Genomic DNA, 25621 nt, shown 5'->3' with positions numbered 1-25621 from the left:
TACAAGGACATGACGTACAATATGTGTAGACGGAATAATTAATTACAAGGAGGCAATATTGTACTTGAGGTAAGGTCAGAAGTATTTAAAGATTTTTAAAACGACATATTCATACAGCCGTTATTATCGTTCTATAGCTATCGTGCTCAGTGTGAATGGCGCTATAGACCAGGGACGTTTTTGGCTGGAGACCCCCGGAAATGCTTTGGCCATGTCTCGCGACCCCCGCCCCGCCCCCCTACCCACCCCCAATACAAACTGACTGCAAAAATAACCTTAATAATAGAGAAAATATATCATAAATTAATACTGAAACCAGATATAATCATTAAGGAAAGTTTATGCATGTACTATACTATGTAAACTCTTCATTTCCATTTTTCCAGCCATTCAGTTGCAAAAAAAATAATAATGATTTTTTTTTCTTTTTTTTTTAATCATTTGGGGACCCCCCAAAATAATTTGGCGACCCCCCCCGAGGGGTCGCGACCCACGGGTTGAGAACCCCTGCTATAGACTAGTGCTTGGTGTGAACAGCCCTATTCAGTATTTTAGCCGTGACGTGAGCACCCCCTCCAGAGATACTTCCGGGTCCTACTTTTCTGTCGCTTTTGTGTCCCCAAAGAGTTATACTGTGACGCTCCGTCGTACTAAATCTGAGACGAAAACAACCACGAAAGTCTCATTTTACCGCTTTCCTCGCAACAACAAAGCTGCTGCTCTCCCAAATCTGGCTGTGACAGGCCGTCTGCCCCACACGGAATACTATCGCCATTTTATTTCATTGTGTCAACTAAATCCTCATTAATTGCAAACTATATTCAACATACTCAAGCCTGCACACATTCTAAATATGCCCCCGAAATATTGTACTGAGCAAATGGACTGTTACCACCTTCAATAATAATGATAAAAATAGTCTTTATTGTCTCCACATCATATATTTTCTTTGTCATGGACACTTGTACAAAACATTAATAATTCTACTCGAGTTGGAAGCATTAAGACCCATTTTAACCCGCAATGGCTTCCTTTCTGAAAAATAACGTCATTGTAAAAAGATTCACGCGTTTATATATTCTATTTACAATGAGATGCGGACGGGAGCTAGGTGCCACTTGGACCCGGACGTAACGTAGGACTACAAAATGACGACGGAATTAAATACTGAATAGACTGGACCCCTTGTAACAACCATTAAACCACTACCCAGAAGGCCTGAGGGGTCTAGTGGTTTTACTGTGTCAGACATGTAGTCGGGAGCGAGAACATTAAGGGATTCATAGACGAGAGTAAAACAACTGTGTAATACTTAATGTGTGCTCTCCTTCTGGTCCTGGTCGACCCAAGCTGTACAGAGTGTAGGTCAACAACACTCTCGGTATTGACCTGCTGAACTCGCTCACTCGACTCAGGGGGATTTCTGCAGCCTTGTTTATGATGATGTAAGAGGCGCAGGAGCCAGACACGGTGAGAGAGTGAGAGAGAACGAGAATGTGAATGGAGTAATGCATGTGCAGTTCAAATGAAATATTCAAAGATATTCATACTGAAAGAGAGAGAGAGAGAGAGAGAGAGAGAGAGAGAGAGAGACAAAGGAGAGGAAGGGTAATATCCACAGGATTAATGCGAAGGGGACAGTCACAGGGTGATGTATCGCCCACCGACGTACAAAACATCAGGGAGATTAATCCATCACGACTGTCCTCATCACGCCGTCTCCAGAGGGGGAGATACAAATCACCCTAACTTCTGCCTCTGTCTCTGTCTCTCTCTCTCTCTCTCTCTCTCTCTCTCTCTCTCTCTCTCTCTCTCTCTCTCTCTCTCTCTCTCTCTCTCTCTCTCTTGCCTCCTGTCTCCATCTATTAATCTTATCTATACACCCACGTAGCTCTTTGTGCCTCTAACTGTCTGTCTGTCTGTGTCTGTGTCTGTCTGTGTCTGTCTGTCCGTCCGTCCTTCCAACAGAGATACTTCTTCCTGGAGAAGGGCATCCTGAAGTACAGCAAGGGCAGTGCTGACGTGAGTATCCTTGTGTCCGTCCCTTCCATAGAGTATAAAGAAGGATAGAGACTGAACTGGCGTGAAGCTCCGCCCCCCCCCCCCCCCCCCCCCCCCCCGCTATTCATGTCAGTGGAAGTTGCTCAGTGGCGTTTTGAAGCACCCGGAAGAGCCTTCTACTTCCGCCTTTTTTCGATTTGGGCACCAAAATTTGGTGCCCAAAATGCGGAAGTGCAAACGCGTGCAACGTTAAAGCCCAGCTGCACGGGGTTTCCTCGTCATATTTCCACGGGTCCGCCTGCAGTCCCTCCTCTTACCACTAGGGCCCAGTGCTTCAACGTTGGAGAGCCTCACTGGCCCCTTGGTCCCTTCCCTGCTTGGTTCCACTGGGTCTAGGTTACTTTCCTGCTGGGTTCCGCTGGGTCTAGGTTACTTCCCTGCTGGGTTCCGCTGGGTCGAAGGTTACCTCCCTGCTGGGTTCCGCTGGGTCGAAGGTTACCTCCCTGCTGGGTTCCGCTGGGTCGAAGGTTACCTCCCTGCTGGGTTCCGCTGGGTCGAAGGTTACCTCCCTGCTGGGTTCCACTGGGTCGAAGGTTACCTCCCTGCTGGGTTCAACTGGGTCTAGGTTACCTCCCTGCTGGGTTCCACTGGGTCTAGGTTACCTCCCTGCTGGGTTCCACTGGGTCTAGGTTACTTCCCTGCTGGGTTCCACTGGGTCTAGGTTACCTCCCTGCTGGGTTCCACTGGGTCGAAGGTTACCTCCCTGCTGGGTTCCATTGGGTCTAGGTTACTTCCCTGCTGGGTTCCGCTGGGTCGAAGGTTACCTCCCTGCTGGGTTCCACTGGGTCTAGGTTACCTCCCTGCTGGGTTCCACTGGGTCTAGGTTACTTCCCTGCTGGGTTCTACTGGGTCTAGGTTACCTCCCTGCTGGGTTCCGCTGGGTCTATAGGTTACTTTCCTGCTGGGTTCCGCTGGGTCTATAGGTTACTTCCCTGCTGGGTTCCGCTGGGTCTAGGTTACTTCCCTGCTGGGTTCCGCTGGGTCGAAGGTTACTTCCCTGCTGGGTTCCGCTGGGTCGAAGGTTACTTCCCTGCTGGGTTCCGCTGGGTCGAAGGTTACTTCGGCCTTGTCAGTCACACTTTACACAAAACGCCGGCGTCATGCTATGCTTGCCGGCCGTTTTTCATCCGAGGATTACTTAAATGGGCAGTTGTTTCGCAAACCAAAAAGATGCCTCCTTGGAGTTGCATCAAAATGTGTGTCATTAGGGCAAGTCCACATTATCACATATAAGGAATTCAGAGACACAAACTGTCTATTACCGTTGGCAAAGTACAGATCTATAGGGCTATATCTTGCGCCAACCCCTTACCGCTTATCCCTATATGGGGCGGCGCTAGCTCAGGGGTAGAGTGGCCGGATGGTAACCAGATGGTAACCCCAAGGTTGCCAGTTCGAACCCGGGCTCCCCCAGAGTTAGTGTCGAAGTGTCCTTGAGCAAGACACTGAACCCCTAATTGCTCCTGATGTGCAGGTTGGTGCCTTGCATGAATGGGTGTGTGAATGGGTGTGTGAATGGGTGAATGTAATGCACAATCTATGTAAAGCGCCTTGGATAAAGGCTCACGTTGTGAGCTTGGAGATTGGCTATTTGAACTACTCAAAAATGTTTTTCAAAATGGTAAAAAAAAAAGTAGTTTAGGGATACGGGGTTTAGCACGGACGAAAATAGAGCCCTATGTAGTCTCTTTCTCTCTCTCTCTCACTCTCCTCCCTCCCTCTCTCTTTCTCCCTCTCTCTATATATAAATCCATCTACATGAAGGTTTTATTAGTGCTGCAGAATGCAGGCAGGCATACAGTGTTTTTGTCTTGTCGATATTTATGGTTTTAATAACCTTTGTATTGTGCTGCTGGCGGACTCTAGAAGAACAGCCCACCACATCACATTATTCCTGGAGCGCTCTGGTCTGATCTGATAACATGATGGTGATGCTGCCTGGTTCCAGCATCGCAATCTTCTTGTTTTGTTCTCTTATGTGAATTGAATACAGATCTCGATGAATTTAATACACATCTTGATGAATGGAATACACAGACAGGAGGACCTCAATGGAAATATGTCCTGGGCTATTTGGGGGTTGTCCGTTTAGCATCCTTTTGTATAAATCTGTACCACTGTACCTTTTTTGCAAACTGTTAATTAAGTATTCAATCAATCAATCAATCTCTGCTACTCAGTATGTTATTAGGACAGTTATGTGCTGTTGCATTATGTTGCTTTTGCATACACGATTGATTGATTGATTGATTTAACTTGGAGAGTTAAAGGTTTTAAGCCCTATTTTATACAATCTTCAGCTTGTAGATCTGCTCATTACCATGCTGACTTGTGATGGGCATTTCATTGCCATTATTATTTTTTATTTTTTGCCACAGACATACAAAATGAATGAGCAGTCAATAATACTATTTTACTTTACTTTACTTTTTGTTAATCTTGACGGGACAAAGCATATTCATGAACATTACAAATAAAGGCAAAGTAAATAGAACGGAATTAGCAAAGATGCTAAATTTCATCCGCAGTCCCCACACGAAACATTACCGCTACATTACGAGACGAGGCGTATAAAAACAAACATACAAGAAGAAACAAAGTACAGGGTATAAAGTGCATCTGAATGGTTTAGCAATTAGCATCACAGAACATATGACCTATGCCTAAATCTACATTATTAGTGGATCCATAATGTGCCTCATTGTCTAGACGCCAATTTGCTATGCAAAAAATTATATTTGTGCAATAAGTAAACCGGTGTCCTTGCTAATCTGAAGGAAAGCTGGAGACTGGCATTTCAGTAATTGGTTCTTATCAGTAGCAGTAGTGCACTATGCACTTTCATAGCCAATTACGTGAACAAAATGAGAACATGACAACATTATTAAAAAAAAATTATATATTTATATATATATATATATATATATATATATATATATCTGCTCTTCTTAGGCATGCTCATTGTCATTATAATTAATCTTCCAACCTCGTCCTAGTGAAGCTGAACAGTAAATTCCGGAGGACAGCATTCAGAGTGGGAACGCCACTGTGTACAAATCAGTTGGCTGGCACTTAATGTCCACCTTGGGAGCCTCAGGAGGATTCTGAGAGCATCATTATATGCCACCCGCAACTTATTATATATTTACTGTAGCTGCACCACAGTATACAGTAGACAGTATACTTACAGCGGCGTACAGTAAACTTAAAAAAGGGCTATCTTGACATCATCATTACACATTACGAGACAACATGTTGGCAATTTTTCAAAACTGTCTCTCTAATTTTTAATTATTTTTGTCAATGACTTATTTTAAAAGGGCTATCTTGACATCATCATTACACATTACGAGACAACATGTTGGCAATTTTTCAAAACTGTCTCTCTAATTTTTAATTATTTTTGTCAATGACTTATTTTGTTGTTGAAACGTTATGATGACCCCTGCTTTGCTGTGTCATTGACGCTGCCACCGTAGATGGAGAAAGGGAAGTTCCATGGCTGCATCGACGTGGGTCTCGCTGTCATGGCCATCAAGAAGAAATCCAACTGCATTGATCTGGATGCTGAGGACAACATCTATCACATCAAGGTTATTATTCAAATATTTATATTGAATTTTCCCAAAAAAAAACATACATAAACGCAGAGAAACACAACAGCTACAAAGAATAGAATAGACTTTATTTGCCATTTGCACAAGTGCATATAGGAAATCTTGGAGCGCAGCTCCCAGGGTCAGCATTAAAAAAAAGGGAGGGACAGGTGAGAAAAGAAACAGAACATAGAATTAATAAGTGCTTCATAGTCTAAAAACAATGCATATGCAGGTCGTCTATCAAATAAAGTGCTTCATAATCTGCCTAAAAACAGTGCATAATTCAGTTCATCTTTCATGATTCGTTGATATTCCAAATTTAGCATCAATAGAAAAAGAAAAGAAAAGGGAAACATAAGTAAACATAAAATGAAAAGGTAGAATACAGTAGATAAATAAATCAACTATAACGGGGAGGAGGGGGGAGGGGGAAAAGATTGGCTAGCGGCTATGTTGCAATGGTAGAAAACACTTCCTCAAAATAGGACAGAAACGGTTGCCAGACTCTTAACATATTATTTCTGGATGGAGCCCCTGATTGTATAATTAAGCTGTTCATGTCGATGTGACATAACATCTGGTGTGGCGGTGTTGCCTATTATCCAACAAACACTATCAGGCGTCTAGCCAGTAAGGAGGAGAATGCCATAGCCTCAGCCTGGTGAGTCGGAGCACGCACGCACGCACAGACATACACACGCATGCACGCACGCACGCATGCACGCACGCACAGACCAGGGGATGGGAATTACCTTAATGTCATTATTAACCCATCATAAACCACAGTTCAGTGATAATGGAACTCTTTCAGAAGAACATAGAACCTTGAGCAGAGGAGCCCTGCAAGGTTGTGTCAGTCATTTGTTTTTTACCATACACTAGCAATCTTTCTGACTATACTATTCAGAGATACAAAGGTTTGTAAAATGGTGTGACAACCGCCTTGTCTTGAATGCTAAAAATAGATGGTGTTTGGCTACCAGTGCCACGCTCTCTGACCTGACTAATTATTTATTTTTAGTGTGTGTGTGTGTGTGTATGTGTGCGTGCGTGTGTGTGTTTTTTTTAAAGTTAATTCAGTTCATCTTTCATGATTCAGTTCATCTATCATATTGATTTCCGGCCCTAATGTCCTCTGCTACTAGTCGCACAGTAGCAGGGAAAAGAAACTGTTCGAGAAGCGTGTCGTGTGGGTGGAGATGCTCTCTGGCCGGTGGTGTCTCAGGTTGTGTCCTGTGGATCCTTAACCCATTTTGGGTGTTGTGCTTTAGCTATTGAAAAATAGCAGATCTACAAGCTCATAGCGCGCCACCGAGTGGCGCGCTACGAGCTTGTAGGTCTGCTATTTTTTTTTAAATGGAAGACCGACTGACATAGAAACATAGCTTTTTCAGAAAACTGTCAGGAGGTAGAAGACATTTTTAGAATCTGATCTCAGGTCAAAATGGGTTAAGGATGCTCTGTGCTCTCCTCCTCCAGCGCTGTGTGTAGATTGTGTCCATGGCAGGGAGATTTAATCCAATAATTCTCTCCGCGCGTTTGACAAGTCGTTGAATGTCAAAAGAACTGTAAAATACAGTAGATAAATAAATCAACTATAACTGGGAGAGGTGGGGGGAGGGGGAAAAGATTGGCTAGCGGCTATGTTGCAATGGTAGAAAACACTTCCTCAAAATAGGACAGAAACGGTTGCCAGACTCTTAACATATTATTTCTGGGTGGAGCCCCTGATTGTATAATTAAGCTGTTCATGTCGATGTGACATAACATCTGGTGTGGCGGTGTTGCCTATTATCCAACAAACACTATCAGGCGTCTAGCCAGTAAGGAGGAGAATGCCATAGCCTCAGCCTGGTGAGTCGGAGCACGCACGCACGCACAGACGTACACACGCATGCACGCACGCATACACGCATACACGCACGTATGCACGCATGCACAGACCAGGGGATGGGAATTACCTTAATGTCCACCCACTCGTCATTATTAACCCATCGTAAACCACAGTTCAGTGATAATGGAACTCTTTCAGAAGAACATAGAATCTTGAGCAGAGGAGCCCTGCAAGGTTGTGCCAGTCATTTGTTTTTTACCATACACTAGCAATCTTTCTGACTATACTATTCAGAGATACAAAGGTTTGTAATGTGGTGTGACAACCGCCTTGTCTTGAATGCTAAAAATAGATGGTGTTTGACTACCAGTGCCACGCTCTCTGACCTGACTAACTTTTGAGTGGTGCAACCACTCCAAGGAACAGCAATGTCCGTCTTAACCTATGTGACTATGTTACTATGTATGTTACTATGTTTAGAGTACCAGTAGGGGCAAAAGTGGTGCTGTTTTGCCAGAAACAGCAAGAGAGAGAGAGATAGTGCTGCACTGTTGCCTGCTAATGAGAGAGAGAGAGAGAGAGAGAGAGAGAGAGGCACAGGGGAGTTGCACCACTCAGTTCACACAGGGGTGATTTTGTGAAATGGTACAATCTGCATAATGAGTAATTTTACTTTTGGTACTTTGAGTGCATTTTGATGCACTTGTACTTTGATGCAGATGTACTTTTTAAGTGGTGCAACCACTTCCTTAAGTGACTATGTGTGTGGCTGGCTGGCTGGCTGGCTGGGTGGCTGGCTGGGTGCGTCTGAGGACGAAAACAGCATGGTTGTTTTTCACCACCTGTGCGCAACCTAGCACACACACACATATTAACTGTATATATGGTGATTTCGGGTGTGTCAGTACAGTACAGTGGAGGGTACAGTAGAGGGACCCCCACACAAAAAAAAACATAAAGAAAAAGAAAAAGAAAACAAAAGGGAAACATAAGTAAACATAAAATGAAAAGGAAGAATGGAATGGAGAGATTAAATTGAATGTCAAAAGAACTGTAAAATACAGTAGATAAATAAATCAACTATAACTGGGAGAGGTGGGGGGGGGGGGGGGGGGGGGGAAGATTGGCTAGCGGATATGTTGCAATGGTAGAAAACACTTCCTCAAAATAGGACAGAAACGGTTGCCAGACTCTTAACATATTATTTCTGGGTGGAGCCCCTGATTGTATAATTAAGCTGTTCATGTCGATGTGACATAACATCTGGTGTGGCGGTGTTGCCTATTATCCAACAAACACTATCAGGCGTCTAGCCAGTAAGGAGGAGAATGCCATAGCCTCAGCCTGGTGAGTCGGAGCATGTATGCACGCACGCATGCACGCACGCATACATGCACGTATGCACGCACGCACAGACCAGGGGATGGGAATTACCTTAATGTCCACCCACTCGTCATTATTAACCCATCGTAAACCACAGTTCAGTGATAATGGAACTATTTCAGAAGAACATAGAACCTTGAGCACAGGAGCCCTGCAAGGTTGTGCCAGTCATTTGTTTTTTACCATACACTAGCAATCTTTCTGACTATACTATTCAGAGATACAAAGGTTTGTAATGTGGTGTGACAACCGCCTTGTCTTGAATGCTAAAAATAGATGGTGTTTGACTACCAGTGCCACGCTCTCTGACCTGACTAATGTTAATGAGAGTTTTATTAAAAAGGAGGAAAGATAATGCATTCAGGACGAACAGTGGTGGAAAGTACAAAGTACGAATTTCACACTTTACTGGAGAATGTTGACCACTACATGTCAGAGGCAAATATTGCATTTTTGAGTGGTGCAACCACTCCAAGGAACAGCAATGTCCGTCTTAACCTATGTTACTATATGTGACTATGTTTAGAGTACCAGTAGGGGCAAAAGTGGTGCTGTTGTGCCAGAAACAGCGAGAAAGAGAGGTAGTGCTGCACTGTTGCCTGCTAATGAGAGAGAGAGAGAGAGAGAGAGAGAGAGAGAGAGGGGCACGGGGGAGTTGCACCACTCAGTTCACACGGGGGTGATTTTCACTACACTTGTGAAATGGTACAATCTGCATAATGAGTACTTTTACTTTTGGTACTTTGAGTGCATTTTGATGCACTTTACTCTATTACATTTTGAATACCGGACTACGTGCAATTAAGGACTTCTGCATTGCGGTATAAGCAATATGTCAAAACTTTAATGACCTTTTATTTATTTTTAATTTTGGTGTTCAGACAGCCAGCAATGGGTAAAACACTCTGAATAAATGTAGTCTCTGTGACACATCTAGGGGCCACAATCTGCATTTAAAGATTTTCCTAGAAGCTTTGTCATTGGTCGATTTGCCTGTCTACTTCCTGATTGGCCGATAGCTTCTCTGCCTTACGTTGTGACCAGGCTTTTCTTTTCGCAGATAAGTATAAGCCTGGGACCGAGGCTATGCAGATTGTGGCCCCTAGATGTGTCACAGAGACTACATTGGCTGTCTGAATAAGTCATTGAATTGTGACATATTATTGCTTATAGCAGCTTTAAGCAAAACATTTCAGTACTTTCTCCAACACTGAGGACGAACATACTCTGTGTCAGAGCAGGAGGGAAAGTCAAGAATAATACCATTCGACACAGCTCGTCTTTAACCTCATTAGCTCCACGCTGCCGGCAAAAGACTTAAATCAATTTAGTCTCAGTTGATGCCTGGCAAGAAGGGAAAAAAAAGATTATATCATTTAATTAGCTCTTGGCAGTACAAATCCACAAGCGAGAGCATTCCATTCTTCAGATAAGGAGTTTTGACTTAAAGCACAACCATACTGCCTGCTGAGGGTGTGGTGACCTTTACTGTGTATTGTTTATTAGACCTGAGGCCGATTTAAAAAAAAAAAAAAAAAAAAAAAAATTGTTTCTGTCAGTGGTGCTCAACCTTTTTCATGTCAAGGACCCCCAGAATTATCTGTATTTGGCCGCGGACCCCCATCTGAAAATATGTTGTTCCAGGGACCCCCCAGAAGCAAAGATTTTAGTTAAAAACGTTCACTCTGGGGCAACCGCTGGCCTAGTGGTCCAGGCGCATGTCACATATAGGCTCTGGCCTGACAGCGTGTCGCGGGTTCGAGTCCCGTTCATGACGACCTTTGCTGCGTGTCTCTCCCCTTCTCTCGCTCCCTCTTTCCTTCACTTGAAACTATCAATAAAGGCAGAAAAGCCAAAAACAAATCTTAAAAAAACGTTCGCTCTGAAAGAATATATTAAATTCAAAGATTTGCGCCACATTTTCACGATTTTTCTATTTTCACGATTTTTTTATGGCAGTGTGCCGCAGGTTTGACTCCCGATCCCGACGGCCTTTACTGCATGTCATCCCCCCATCTCTCTCCCCATTTCCTGTCAGCCTACTGTCTGTCCCTCCATAAAAAATATTAAATAAAGGTGAAAGCCACAAAGAAAAACATTAAAAAAAAAGAAAAAGAAAACAAAAGGGAAAGGGAAACATAAGTAAACATAAAATGAAAAGGAAGCATGGAATGGAGAGATTAAATTGAATGTCAAAAGAACTGTAAAATACAATAGATAAATAAATCAACTATAACTGGGAGAGGTGGGGGGAGGGGGAAAAGATTGGCTAGCGGCTATGTTGCAATGGTAGAAAACACTTCCTCAAAATAGGACAGAAACGGTTGCCAGACTCTTAACATATTATTTCTGGGTGGAGCCCCTGATTGTATAATTAAGCTGTTCATGTCGATGTGACATAACATCTGGTGTGGCGGTGTTGCCTATTATCCAACAAACACTATCAGGCGTCTAGCCAGTAAGGAGGAGAATGCCATAGCCTCAGCCTGGTGAGTCGGAGCACGCACGCACGCACAGACATACACACGCATGCACGCACGCATGCACGCACGCATACACGCACGCATACACGCACGTATGCACGCACGCACAGACCAGGGGATGGGAATTACCTTAATGTCCACCCACTCGTCATTATTAACCCATCGTAAACCACAGTTCACAAGCGAGAGCATTCCATTCTTCAGATAAGGAGTTTTGACTTAAAGCACAACCATACTGCCTGCTGAGGGTGTAGTGACCTTTACTGTGTATTGTTTTTTAGACCTGAGGCCGATACAAAAAAAAATAAAGTTTCTGTTTCTGTTTCTATGTCAGTGGTGCTCAACCTTTTTCATGTCAAGGACCCCCAGAATTATCAGTATTTGGCCGCGGACCTCCATCTGAAAATATGTTGTTCCAGGGATCTCCCAGAAGCAAATATTTGAGTTAAAAACGTTCACTCTGGGGCGCCCGCTATATATATTATATTCAAAGATTTGCGCCACATTTTCACGATTTTTCAAAAATAGCAGATCTACAAGCTCATGAGCTTGTAGATCTGCAATTTTGCAATAGCTAAAGGATAACATAATGCTTAAAAAAACACCAAAAGGGGTTCCCGTCCAGAATGGGGTAATCTCCGCCATCAGCCCTTATCAAGACCATGCAATGGAGCCAGTATTGACGTTGATGTCAGCCATTGTCGCGTTTGGCGTGCTATCCGACTACCAACCCTAGTAACCCTAAAACTATCGTAACTCCACGTAAGTAAACATAAAGCGGAGTTGTTGTATAACGCAATTTCACTGGCCTTGGAACGTCTCGGGTTCCCCCAGGTGGAAGATGGATGGATGGATTTATGGATTTGTTGAATTGTTGCATTTCCTAAAAACACCTAGACAACGACCAACACAAATCTCTTTCCTTAAATCTTTTCACTTAAATGGATTTGTGTGGACCTTTAGCTTTGATTTGTTTTTCTGTTTGTCTAGGTGTTTCTATGAATCTTATTTTTTTTTTGTGGGATGTTCGTCTTTTATGGACGCAGCATGGGCGAAAGCCCGAGCTATATTTCCCATTTTAAAAGGACAATAATAAAGTGTATCTTGAATCTTACTTCTTATCTTGAAGACAATTGGCTGAACAACATGCCAGAGCAGCAGTATTTTGAGTGAATCGTTAGTTCTCTCTATAGAGCGCATATACAGTCAGTATGGCTGCTTGCTTTCACAATTTGTATGGAAATTAACTCTGATAGTGTGGACTACCATTACTCAGTCTTGTAGTCTCAAGGCCGTATCCACATGATCTCAGTCATGGACCCAATTTATTTGTCAACAATTTATAAACATTGTTTATTGAAGTCCTGAGGAGAGCCTGCATTCACCGTTGTCTCTTTTCATTGCTGCAATAAGCACGTCCATTGTCTCTTACCTTTTCAATGACCTTGTGTGAAAGTACGTGGGGCCTGGGGAACAGGGAAGTATACAATACTGTGCGTGCGTGCGTGCGTGTGTGCATGCGTCCAATCCGGGCCTGATGAATAGTACACACACACACACACACGCCAAAAGAAAAATGAATACAAAAACAGACATCATGTAGTCTTTGGGCCAGCGAAGAGCCAAAACAACAAGAAAAATGAACGTCTTTGCTGCCGTCATTGGGCTGTCTTTGAGCCTGGCGAAGACCACAAATACCAGGGCCAGATTGTCCGTGCCAGTTCGTGCCTGCTATTATTCACAGTATATTTTCCCCTGCAGATCAAGTCCCAGGAGCTGTTTGATGAATGGGTGGCCCAGCTGCGTCAGCACAGGCTGTTCCGGCAGAATGAGATGGCCGTGTATCCCACCGACAAGTCCTACTACTACACTCCCCACTACACTGCCCCAGGCTCTCCCACCGTGGGGGACGGCGCCTCCATGAGGAAGGTAAAAAAACTAGAAATGCACTCTGTCGAGGTGCCAACTTGCGCCTTGCAAGCGGAGCGCGCAAGTACTGCTACTAACTAATGTCTATTACAACGGCCGTTCTAAGTCCTTTACACCCGTTATTGACCTTATACCAACCTTGAAACGTACCTTGGTTACGTCACCATCAACAGCCAGGGACCACCATTCTTACCCCGACATACATGCATAGATACATACATACATACATACATACATACAACAACACAACATACATACATACAACACCACCGACATACATACAACAACACCGACATACATACCTAGCCGATCGCAGTACTTCCGCGCTCTACTTGCACAAGTAGAGCGCACAAGTAGGCTGGGATTTTACAAAAAAGCCCCCCTTTTAAATACATACATACATACAGACATACATACATACATACATACTTATAAGGTATGCCATCTGGTGGCTAATGAACCAAACACATTCTCAGAAGTTGAAGCAGTTTTAGAGGACCCACTTTTAGGCCAGTGCAACAGAGCATGCTTTTGCCTTTTTTTAAAACCTTACCCATTTTAACCAAATACATACATACAACAACACCGACATACATACATACAACACCACCGACATACATACAACAACACCGACATACATACATTAGCTCTAATCAAGCCCAAAACATCGCATTTTACGCAGCGATGCATGCGCAATCATGCGCAATCATGCGCGTGCGTGATCGTCCATGCACGCGCGGATTTCGGCCGGATTTAGGAACATTACATCGGCCGTTAGCCAAATTAGCCAAAAAATGCTAAATTTTGCTACATTAAGGTCCCGATTAGGCTCCCGATTGACAGCCCGTCAATTCCGTCAACGGGAGGTCTGGATTTATTGATTAAATCCGTCAATTCCGTCATCGGGGCTCTAAGGGTTAAAGTCCTTAGACTTACCTGGCACGAATTACATCACAATTGACCCTAAACAAACATAGACTTGGCTGGCACGAATTACATCATTTTACAATAATTGACAAAAGAAGGATTCCAGCCACGTTGTGCAACTTGGACGACCTCTTTTATTAGGTTATTTCAGCATATGACCTTCATCAGAGTCGGGCGTACGCGTTCATTTGAACCTGGGACACCGGATGAATGCTATTAACTATAATAGACTAGAAACTAGAGGTCTTATTTTGCTTATCCAAATTGCAATCACATTGGTTTAATCAGGTCTAAACACATGGGATAAACACATTCCTACTGTAGGAGGTTTGAAATGGGTCGCTCCGGTTCTGTCTCTATCCTTTTTATTACTCTATGGCAGGGGTGGGCAACTTTGACGATGGAGAGGGCCACTATATTTCCACACTCACTCCCTAGGGCCATATATTACTGTCTTCGCACAAATAGGCTATTTTTGCTATATTTGAATTGAATTTTTTTTTTTTGGAATCCTGAAAGGTAACCTTTTTATTGAATTTCAAATGCATTTACCGGTAGTTATAGTTATGTTAACTTTATGAAAAGACAATAACATTTTAATACTATAGTCATTAAGTACTAGTCATACTAGTCATGAAGTAATTCAAGCGGGTTTGGAATTGTAACAGCTGAAATCAATACTATATCAGTATTCTGATATTAACATGCAGGCCGCATTAAGTGAAGGTAAGGGCCCGCGGGCCGCCAGTTGCCCACACCTGCTCTATGGTATACACGTCCGAGGCACCCCGTGGTTTTAATTGAGAGGACGTGTATACACGTTTTTAGCATCATAGGTGTTAAGTGGACACGCGTTCATGTCGAAGGTTATGTTGTTTACTCTTGCCTTTTTCTGACACGTTCATCTTTTATCTACCGTACATTTTCTTCCAAGGTCAGACCTTTTTGCTGGCGTTTCTCTGTAAGAGGCAGAGACGGGCTGTTACTGAATTGACCTTCTCTGTGTGTTCCCTGTCGATTGCAGCGCATGTCTCTCGCCAGGCAGCCATCTGTTCACGGCGCGGGAAGCTTCCCTGGGAGCTGCAACAGTCAGGCTAAGGTAGCCGCCTGGCTGCAGTATTCGGATGACATGGACAAGTGCTCCGAAGGTGAGAAGCATTACCATTTTTCAGGGTTTCTGATCCGGTCGGGAGCGGAAAGAACTTGCGTCATGTTGTAGTCACATGTAGTCACTGTGGGAATAACGTGTTCCTTCCACGCACTGTCCAAACAGGGAAACTCCCCCCCTGTCAGGTGAAAAGAGGCTTGGGCTCCTCATGCATAGAAGGAAGCATGAGGTCAGTCCGTTGCTCTCGGTAGGTTGGCAGAGGGAGTGTAGAGCCCAGGATTACATTAGATAATTGGCACTGGGTGAAAAAAAAAATGGGCTACTAAATCATGGAATAAAAATTTAGAGTTAAAAAAAATTGTAGTCACTGGTTTGTAGTCATCAGGCCGGAACAACCTTCCGGAACCAACATAATTCCCCACGATCAAGGGCATCATAATTTCAGGGTACATACTGTACCCAATAAAGGCCTTTATGAATCCGACAAGTTTCTTTAAGTAGGCCTACATTGTGGAATAGTTTGTTTGTTCTATCCATCTTTTATTCTAACTCGTAACGACTGGCGAGACTAAACAGGGGGGGACAAAAACAAGGTGTGGAAGGTCTGGTGGTGACGCAAGGTTAGCTTTAGGTTATATTTTAGACAGGAACCTACGGGCAGAGAAGGAGAAAGACTTGCGAGACACACTGGCCGCCGGCCAACATCCAAATGGGATTGTTGAGATGAAGTGGTTCGATGTACTCTCTGACTCTGCACACATACCGGTGATTCTCAGAGCCCTGGGACCTTCATTATCACACTGTAGCGAGGGGCTGGTTTTATGCTTGTTTTCTATCCAGCCATCCATCCATCTTCAACCGCTTGTCCGCAGTCTGGTTGCGGGGGCAACAGCTCTACTGTTAGACAGATGTTAGGTTCTTAGCTTAGATGATTCTTGATGACTATTTTGTAGGTATTTGATGTATTGCCATGTGTTTTGTTCTTGCTTTCTGTAAATCGCTTTGGATTAAGGGCGTCTGCTAAATGCCTAAATTGTAGTAGTTATGTAGTCTGCCATGTTTTTACCCTGCTGTAGTTTTTAAACTGAAGTGGAAAACAAACTACAAAATCATCAATGCTATTGCATTTATTGTGCTACAGTATAGTCCCCATTTGTACAGTACCACCATTCTCATAGATGTCAAAACATGCTCTATTTTGAGCATGGCATTATAGGCATTTTTACTGTATGTAAAAATCACACTCGTGAGGGATGGCTGCATGTATATGTGAAGTGAGCCTTTTATCATGATTATTTAACTGATATAGGTTACAGAGTTGTAACATTTCTGACTGAGCAGACACATCGACACATTTCCTAATTATCATGGCTCAACCAGGCAATTTGGTACACTTCCTCTTCTTGAGAACCTAATTCCCTTTTCTGTCGAAATTCTTGACCTCCGACTTCCCAGTAACGGTGACTACATTGACGCGTCATCGTGTATTACTTAGCATTCATTGAGTGTAGCGACAAAGACATTTTCATGGACAAGTCTTGAACCTCACAAGTTGACATACATTTGAACTGTTTTGCTTTTGTGTATGAAATATGATGATGATGTACAGTATAGCACAGTCAGTGGTGGGACGCAACTAAGTACATTTACTTAAGTACAATTGAGGTATTTGTACTTTTACTTCTACTCTTTTTTTTTACTCCACTACATTTTGACCATTTGAAAATAGCTGATCTACAGTACAAGCTCACATTGTGAGCTTGATAGATCTGCTATTTTCAAAAGATTTTGTATTTCTACTTTTAGTACGGTACTTTAGGTACTATCTTGCATTCTCCACCACTGTTAACACCATGGAGGCCCGGGGCGGAGATCTCCGTCAAGTTCAAGGTCATGGTCAAGTGCCCAAGCCGGAGATTGATAAATAGGACGGAGATTAATGATATCAAAACCGATCGCTTCGCTCCACAGCCTAGGAGCGCTTGTTGCCCAATCCGATCACATGTCAAACAGTGACACGTCATCGAAAATGTTCCCTGCCTGTTTAGCTGACGAAAACGAAAATCTTAAAACGATCATAACTCCTGATCTAAATCATCCCGTCTAATTCTGAAAAAAGATCCTGTGTTAGACGGCGCTCCGCGGTCCAGTCGCTAGTCGCGATAGATTTATTCTTACCTCCCGTTGTTGTCGATCGACTCTAGAGTGGTGTGGTTATTGTTAGCTGCTACACAGACATGCACACCAACTTCCGGTGCGCCGGTAAAAGTGGTCCGGGCGCTATAAACGATGGGCACATGGATTAAATGGATTAAATAGGTCCGGGCAAGCAAGGTGTTACTAGACACCCAAACACACAGTCACGGTTAGCACCGGTCAAATACAAATACAAATAAAAAACATTCAAACAAATTAAAAAAAGGCAACACAAGCATGCATTGTAAGCTTGGAGACCGGTTATTTTCGCTATTTTTTGCTATAAAGTACAACAGTATAGAGCTTAAGAGGTTGAGACACTGAAATCAAGGTGGAAGTCCACTGTCTATAAATGGTAAATGGTGCATTTTTATAGCGCCTTTATCCAAGGCGCTTTACAGAGATTGTGCAATCCATTCACCCATTACATTCACACACATTCACACACATTCACACACCGATGCCGGAGGAAACCAGTCAAGGCACCAACCTGCACATCGGGAGCAATTAGGGGTTCAGAGTCTTACTCGAAGACACTTCGACACTAACTCTGGGGGAGCCCGGGTTCGAACTGGGAACCCCCCCATCCGGTCACTCTACCCCTGAGCCACCGCCGCCCCCATGTCTGGGAACCCCCCCATCCGGTCACTCTACCCCTGAGCCACCGCCGCCCCCATGTCTGGGAACCCCCCCATCCGGTCACTCTACCCCTGAGCCACCGCCGCCCCCATGTCTGGGAACCCCCCCATCCGGTCACTCTACCCTGAGCCACCGCCGCCCCCATGTTCTCTAACCCCCCCATCCGGTCACTCTACCCTGAGCCACCGCCGCCCCCATGTTCTCTATGTTGGAACTGGGAACCCCCCCCCGTCCGGTCACTCTACCCCTGAGCCACCGCCCCCCCATGTTCTCTATGTTTGAACCCCCCCGTCCGGTCACTCTACCCCTGAGCCACCGCCCCCCCATGTTCTCTATGTTTGAACCCCCCCGTCCGGTCACTCTACCCCTGAGCCACCGCCCCCCCATGTTCTCTATGTTTGAACCCCCCCGTCCGGTCACTCTACCCCTGAGCCACCGCCCCCCCATGTTCTCTATGTTTGAACCCCCCCGTCCGGTCACTCTACCCCTGAGCCACCGCCGCCCCCATGTTCTCTATGTTTGAACCCCCCCGTCCGGTCACTCTACCCCTGAGCCACCGCCGCCCCCATGTTCTCTATGTTTGAAGGGTCCAGTAATGGCCTGCTGCTGTTGAACTGTTTATGCATACAGTTGGGTGCCACCGATATTGTCCCTTATCATTTGACCCATTTAGGCCTGACCTCAACATTTAAAAAAATCCTTCTAAATCCTCCAGTTTTCTGAAATAAATATTTTCACGATTTTTCAAAAATAGCAGACCTACAAGCTCGTAGCTTGTAGATCTGCTATTTTTCAATAGCTAAATTATAACATAATGTTTAAAACACCAAAAGGGGTTCCCGCCCAAAATGGGTTAACTGTCCTTTTGCGCAGATCACGCAAACCTCAGCAAAAAGAAAAGGACAATATCGATGGCCTCCAACTGTACATGTGTGCTTTTATGGGATGCGTTCAGTGGAAAGATGCAGTACATCAAAGGGAGAGAGAGATGGTGAAACGCCGCACAGATCAAAAGCCACTCGCTGGCCAGGCCAACAGGATGGATGCCCTTGAGATTTCCTGCTTATGCTGTGTATAGTGCATACAGCATACTCTTTGAAGTCCATCAACTGCAAATGAAGTGGTTCAAGGTGTTTTATGTCATAACACAGGCTACTGTACGTAGTACGACACGGCATTGGCCACCGTCGCAATACATCAACATCACCGCCCATATTGGTGCTGCGGGTTAGGAATCGCCGACATGCGTGGTGGGTTAAAACGAATCTTGATTGGCTATTTGTTTAAACTATTCAAAAATGTTTTAAGGATAAGGAGTTTAGCATGGATGAAAATAGAACCCATTGTGTATTTTAACTGTATGTTTATAACTACTAGGCTGATTAATGCCTGTTAGGTATGATGCTACTGGGAACGCATAGGCTACGCCTCGGCAATACCCGTTTTACCCGTTGTCAGACTGCAGTACTTAGCACAGTACCCATTATCAGTGTAGTACGAGATCAATCTATTATATCAGTTAGTACTATGATAGCATCATATTGATGACATCAGGGATCTGTGTCTCAGACACGCGTCGCATGCGCACACACACACGCACCTTTTGTGCATTATACTGTAGACAGAATTACTTTATCTATGTAAGATAAAGTATTTTGGTATATGATTTTGGTATGAAGTATCCTGTATCATAACATAACTAATGTGTCTGGCATTTGTAAAAAACAAACTACTTGGAAATTGGTTGAGAATTCAGCGAGTTGTGACTGTTTAAGAGGCCTCCTTCCTCAATAGACATGCACAGTGTCATGATAGTACTGATGCAGCCTGACCATAATGGCGGCTGCGTTCGCTCAAATCTTATGATATTCTTCGTGGTCACACAGGGGACACAGTAACGTATTGAACTGTATCGGCTGCCTGTCCTCTTGTCTCCACAGACCTGTCGGCGTGCGAGTCCTACCTGGTGGACCTCACGCACCTGCTGCAGAGCATGGAGGTCCTCCACCGCACCTACTCTGCTCCTTCTATCCAGGCCTTACAGGTCAGTACCGTCACCTACTCTGACTCCTTCTATCCAGGCCTTACAGGTCAGCACCGCACCTACTCTGACTCCTTCTATCCAGGCCTTACAGGTCAGTACCGTCACCTCCTCTGACTCCTTCTATCCAGGCCTTACAGGTCAGTACCGTCACCTCCTCTGACTCCTTCTATCCAGGCCTTACAGGTCAGCACCGCACCTACTCTGACTCCTTCTATCCAGGCCTTACAGGTCAGTACCGTCACCTCCTCTGACTCCTTCTATCCAGGCCTTACAGGTCAGCACCGTCACCTCCTCTGACTCCTTCTATCCAGGCCTTACAGGTCAGCACCGTCACCTCCTCTGACTCCTTCTATCCAGGCCTTACAGGTCAGCACCGTCACCTCCTCTGACTCCTTCTATCCAGGCCTTACAGGTTAGTGTCACCTCCTATGACTCCTTCTATCCAGGCCTTACAGGTCAGCACCGTCACCTACTCTGACTCCTTCTATCCAGGCCTTACAGGTCAGTACCGTCACCTCCTCTGACTCCTTCTATCCTGGCCTTACAGGTCAGTACCGTCACCTACTCTGACTCCTTCTATCCAGGCCTTACAGGTCAGTACAGTCACCTACTCTGACTCCTTCTATCCAGGCCTTACAGGTTAGTGTCACCTCCTCTGACTCCTTCTATCCAGGCCTTACAGGTCAGTACCGTCACCTACTCTGACTCCTTCTATCCTGGCCTTACAGGTCAGTACCGTCACCTACTCTGACTCCTATCCTGGCCTTACAGGTTAGTGTCACCTCCTCTGACTCCTTCTATCCTGGCCTTACAGGTTAGTGTCACCTCCTCTGACTCCTTCTATCCTGGCCTTACAGGTTAGTGTCACCTCCTCTGACTCCTTCTATCCTGGCCTTACAGGTTAGTGTCACCTCCTCTGACTCCTTCTATCCTGGCCTTACAGGTTAGTGTCACCTACGCTGACTAGGGTTGGGATTCGTTAGGATTTTAACGGTTCCGGATCCTTACCGGATCCCTCTTAACGGTTACGGTTCCTAGCGGTTCCCTTAACGGTTCCTAATATTATTTTTCCCCCTTTTTTTCTGACATAGATTATGCTTATATTATAACTAACCTAACCAAGTACATAATAAACACACATTCAATTATTGAAAGTGCACAATTATGAGGTGGCACTATTATTTAAACTTCACCACCACCACCACCACCAGCTAGCCACCACAACAATATAATTGTTGCAATTTGTACTGTATATTGCAATTTGTACTGTAGGCCTATATTAAATATACAGTACACATTGCAATAATTATATTGTTGGTGTGGTGACAAATGTTGTGTCTTTAATGTTCAGATTAAATTAATATGAAGGTCCCCAGTTACCCTAATGGAAACAAGCCATAGTGCTTTCTTGGATTATAAAATCCTCTTAGCAGACCTTGTATTGAACTCTAGGCTATAATCAATCTATGGAGGTATATATGCACCTAAAGGCTGGGCTCTCAACAGTCACGCGATTAATTTAGAGACAAATCAAAAGCAGTTGAGTTGCTTATAAGTTGTAAGAATAAGTGCAGACGAATTGATTTGGCTCTATAGTTAACGTGATTCATAAACAATCAGACAGAAAGATGTCGAGTCATTGGCGTTCTAAATTAACACCATTAACAACAGTTGTACAATACGCCTAATGAAAAGCTCTGTAGACGTTAGTAGTTTTTATTTTCTAACGTTACTAGCCTGGGGAAAGTGAACCAGCCTTGCATCATCCTCGTCCCCCGCCGGCTGTAGTGGAGCTGTGGGGAGTGCGGGCACGGCTTTCCGCAGGCTCTCAAACACGATGTGCCTAGATTAATCTCGTGAGTTGTGGACTCGTGTAGGGCAGGCATATTGATTTTGAGATGTTTCCTCAATGTGGACGTGAAACTGGTACAAGTTGCAACAACCTTTGCAGGGAACTATGGCATCGCATTTATTGCACTTTGCGTGCTCAGCCTCAGAGTCATTTCCCTCTCTGTTAACCACACTTTGGAGATCTCTTCGACATACTGTCCCGCTCGCTTCGTGGCGGTGACCGGTCGCTGAATGCACAGAACAGCGGTATCCTCGCCGACCCAACCCCACTCACTCATGTAGGTGGGGTGACGTCACCCCAGGCTCTGCTTGCATGCATGCACAGACACAGCGGAGATAAATGGCGACTGATGAGAATTGAGAACCGTTTGGGGAACCGTTAATAAAAAAAACGATGGAACCGGCTCCGAATGTGTGCGTGAATGGGTGAATGTGATGCACAATCTATGCAAAGCACCTTGGATAAAGGCGCTATATAAATGCACCATTTACCATTTACTGTCACCTCCTGCTGTCCCTCTCCTAGCACTCTGACACATGCACGCACATGATGTAACACCCAGGATTCCCGTATGGAAAGCCAACATCTTGACCACTATAAGCCAAAGGGATACATCCCTTTGACTCGGGGAAGATATTAGGTACCTTCACTAAAAACACCGGGACAACGCTCCACACGTCCCAAACTCTTCTCCCTTCTGGCTCCAAAACTATGGAATGCACTTCCCATCACAGTCAGAACTGCAGCCTCACTCCCAATCTTCCGCCGTAGTCTGAAAACCCACCTCTTCAGACTCCACCTAGCCCCTTAGATAGCACATTATGTAGACTTAGATAGTATTTTAAACAGACTTATAGCTTGTTACGTAGACAGCTCTAGAACTGCACTTTATGTAGTCATAGCACTTTATAGTACACATGTATAATATATTATATAGTATAGTATGTATAGTTAACATAGATACTCCACTGTTACGTTCTTAGTTTACGCATGATTCATGATAACTACTTTTTATATATGTGATGTATGCCATGCTTTTGTTATTGCTTGATGTAAATCGCTCTGGATTAAGAGCGTCTGCTAAATGCCTAAATTGTAAAATTGTAAATTAGACTTTTAGGCCCTCAGACTGAGGCTGTGAGGCTGTGAGCCACTCTGCTACACTCACTCCCCCCTTTGACCTCCTCCCCCACGGGGAAACCCTATGCAGGTCACGGCACCATTGTAACACCCTGGATTCATACCCTGGTCTCCCGCAAGGAAAGCCAACATCTTAACCACAAATCCAAAGGGAAATCCCTTGATGTTAGACGTTTAGGTTATGAGCCACACGCACGCACGCACGCACGCACGCACGCACGCACGCACGCACGCACACACACTCAAGGACCCTTCTAGGAGACACTTCACCAGCTTCCCAGCCCACACTGATTGTCACTGCCTCACACTACAGCGCTGTCTGTACATTCTGACATTTTATATAGCGCGTTGCAAATTGGCCTCATACTTGGCAGTGGAGCGTTCCTGAGATGTGGGTTTTGATTAAAGGTGACAGTCAGGCTCTTTTCCTGGATGAAAAGGGTTCTACGCGACCTGTCACATTAAAGGTAACACAATGCTTCAGTAGATTACACTTGACCACAAACGCGTATCCCGTAACACGAATGAGGTCCTGGAAAAGATTTAGACAATGAAATACTGAAGATAAAGTATTGTTTCCATCTCATTTTCTTGTCAATTCCAGACAGACCCTCGTGAATATAGAGAACGTATCACCTGACTGTCAGTCTGAGCAACAATTCTCTCTCTTCCTCCTCCCACTCTTCTCCTACTCTCTAGGCCTCTGCGTTCGACAGCCCCAAGAAGGATCATAAAAGGCTTCCAAGGAAATGGCGCTCGTCCAAGAACTACAACAAAGATGCCAAAAACACTCTCCAGGTAAACGGCATGCATGGTCTTGTGTAGATCAGATGACATGGATGTTTATATTTTATTTAGAGACGGATGGATACAACCGGACTCGCATAAAACACCTGGCACTGACTTGGAGATTTAAGTTTATGTTAAATGCATCCAGAATAACTCTCAGAGCATGAACCCTAGTAGTGAACGATGGACGTTGGAGATTCCATGCCCCACCCGGCTATGCAATACCTGTTGTACCCGTTTGCACCCATCTGTCTGTGTCCCTTTTATGCCCATATATGGAGATTTCCGTATCTATCTCTCTGCGTCCCTTTATTCCTATATATGGAGTTCCGTGTCAGCCATGTCCAAATATGGAGTGTTGTGATGTCAGAACAGGCCATCATTCAAATAATTGCGATTAACAATTTGATTGTGTTGCTGGCATTGGAACATACAGTAATTTAATAGACAAATTACATTTGGTATTGTAATGGCCCTCTCTCTCTCTCTCTGTGTCTATCTCTTTCTCTCTGTCTCTCTCTCATTATATTTCGGTTTATAGCAATTATAGTTGGGTCCCTAATTCCCAGTGGACATTTTGCAGGACTAGACGGTACTTCAGTTTTGATGCAGTGCGGGCGCCGGGCGGTCTGTAATAAACTGCGGGTGGTTTGAAATTAAACCATTACAGGAAAGAGCAGGAATTGTCCGAAATGCAATGGGAGCGGACAGAAGAAGAAGGGTGGCTCTCTCTCACAGGACGTGCATTCATACGTACAGGATGAACACGGGAGGGATAGGAGCTGTGACCCCATTCTGAAAGCAAAACTCATCAATGAATTAACCCATTTAGACCTGAGGACGATTCCTGACCTGTTTTTTCGTGTTTCAATATTTTTTATTAAGCAGAAAAAACAAGACATGGACAATACATGAACTTATGACACATGGGCACAACATACGACACAACATACGAACCCCCTTCTGTAACAGTTTGAACCCTGTTTTTTTAACATTTTCATGTCAAGGACCCCCAAAAATATATGTAATTGGCCCCCTGAATCTGAAAATATGTTGTTACAGGGACCCCCTCCCAGAAGCAAAGATTTGAGTTAAAAACGTTCGCTTTGAAAGAATATAATTTTGTGCCGCATTTTCACGATTTTTCAAAAATAGCAGACTAGGCTACAAGCTCGTAGCTTGTAGATCTGCTATTTTTCAATAGCTAAAGTATAACATAATGCTTAAAACACCAAAAAGGGTTCCCGCCCAAAATGAGTTAACCCATTCAGGCCTGACGTCGAAATAAAAAAAAAACGTTCGCTCTGAAAGAATATATATTCTAAGATTTGTGCCGCATTTTTACGATTTTTCAAAAATAGCAGACCTACAAGTTCATAGCGCGCCACTCGGTGGCACGCTATGAGCTTGTAGATCTGCTATTTTTCAATAGCTAAAGTATAACATAATGCTTAGTTAAAACACCAAAATGGGTTAAAAGCTATAATATGACACAGATGCGTCCTCAGGTCTAAATGGGTTAAGGGGGCATGACAGTAATTAAGTATGGTACCTAAGTAAATCTACTTAGTTACTTTCCACCACTGGTCAAATCACAAAAACACGCACGCACTCACGCACGCACTCTCGCACATACA

The 25621-nt window shown here is 44.3% G+C and overlaps 1 protein-coding gene across 4 annotated transcripts in view; it reads left to right on the top strand.

Moving 5' to 3' along the window:
• osbpl3b (oxysterol binding protein-like 3b) overlaps positions 1–25621 on the top strand; it is a 152906-nt gene that overhangs the window by 67441 nt on the left and 59844 nt on the right. For 3 of the 4 annotated variants that reach the window (XM_079504542.1, XM_079504540.1, XM_079504541.1), the window contains exons 4-9: positions 1969–2022; positions 5541–5654; positions 13122–13289; positions 15241–15364; positions 20100–20203; positions 23895–23993. In XM_079504542.1, coding sequence (XP_079360668.1) covers positions 1969–2022; positions 5541–5654; positions 13122–13289; positions 15241–15364; positions 20100–20203; positions 23895–23993 — 663 coding nt within the window. Of the gene's footprint in view, positions 1–1968; positions 2023–5540; positions 5655–11275; positions 11367–13121; positions 13290–15240; positions 15365–20099; positions 20204–23894; positions 23994–25621 lie in introns of those variants that run through there. The other variant, XM_079504543.1, reaches the window with a different exon arrangement.

The sequence above is a fragment of the Electrona antarctica genome (genome assembly GCF_951216825.1).
Source record: "Electrona antarctica genome assembly, chromosome: 6".
NCBI classification, from domain to species: Eukaryota; Metazoa; Chordata; class Actinopteri; order Myctophiformes; family Myctophidae; genus Electrona; species Electrona antarctica.
Note: the sequence above shows the minus strand (reverse complement) of the source record. Positions and strands in the feature narration are given on the sequence as shown.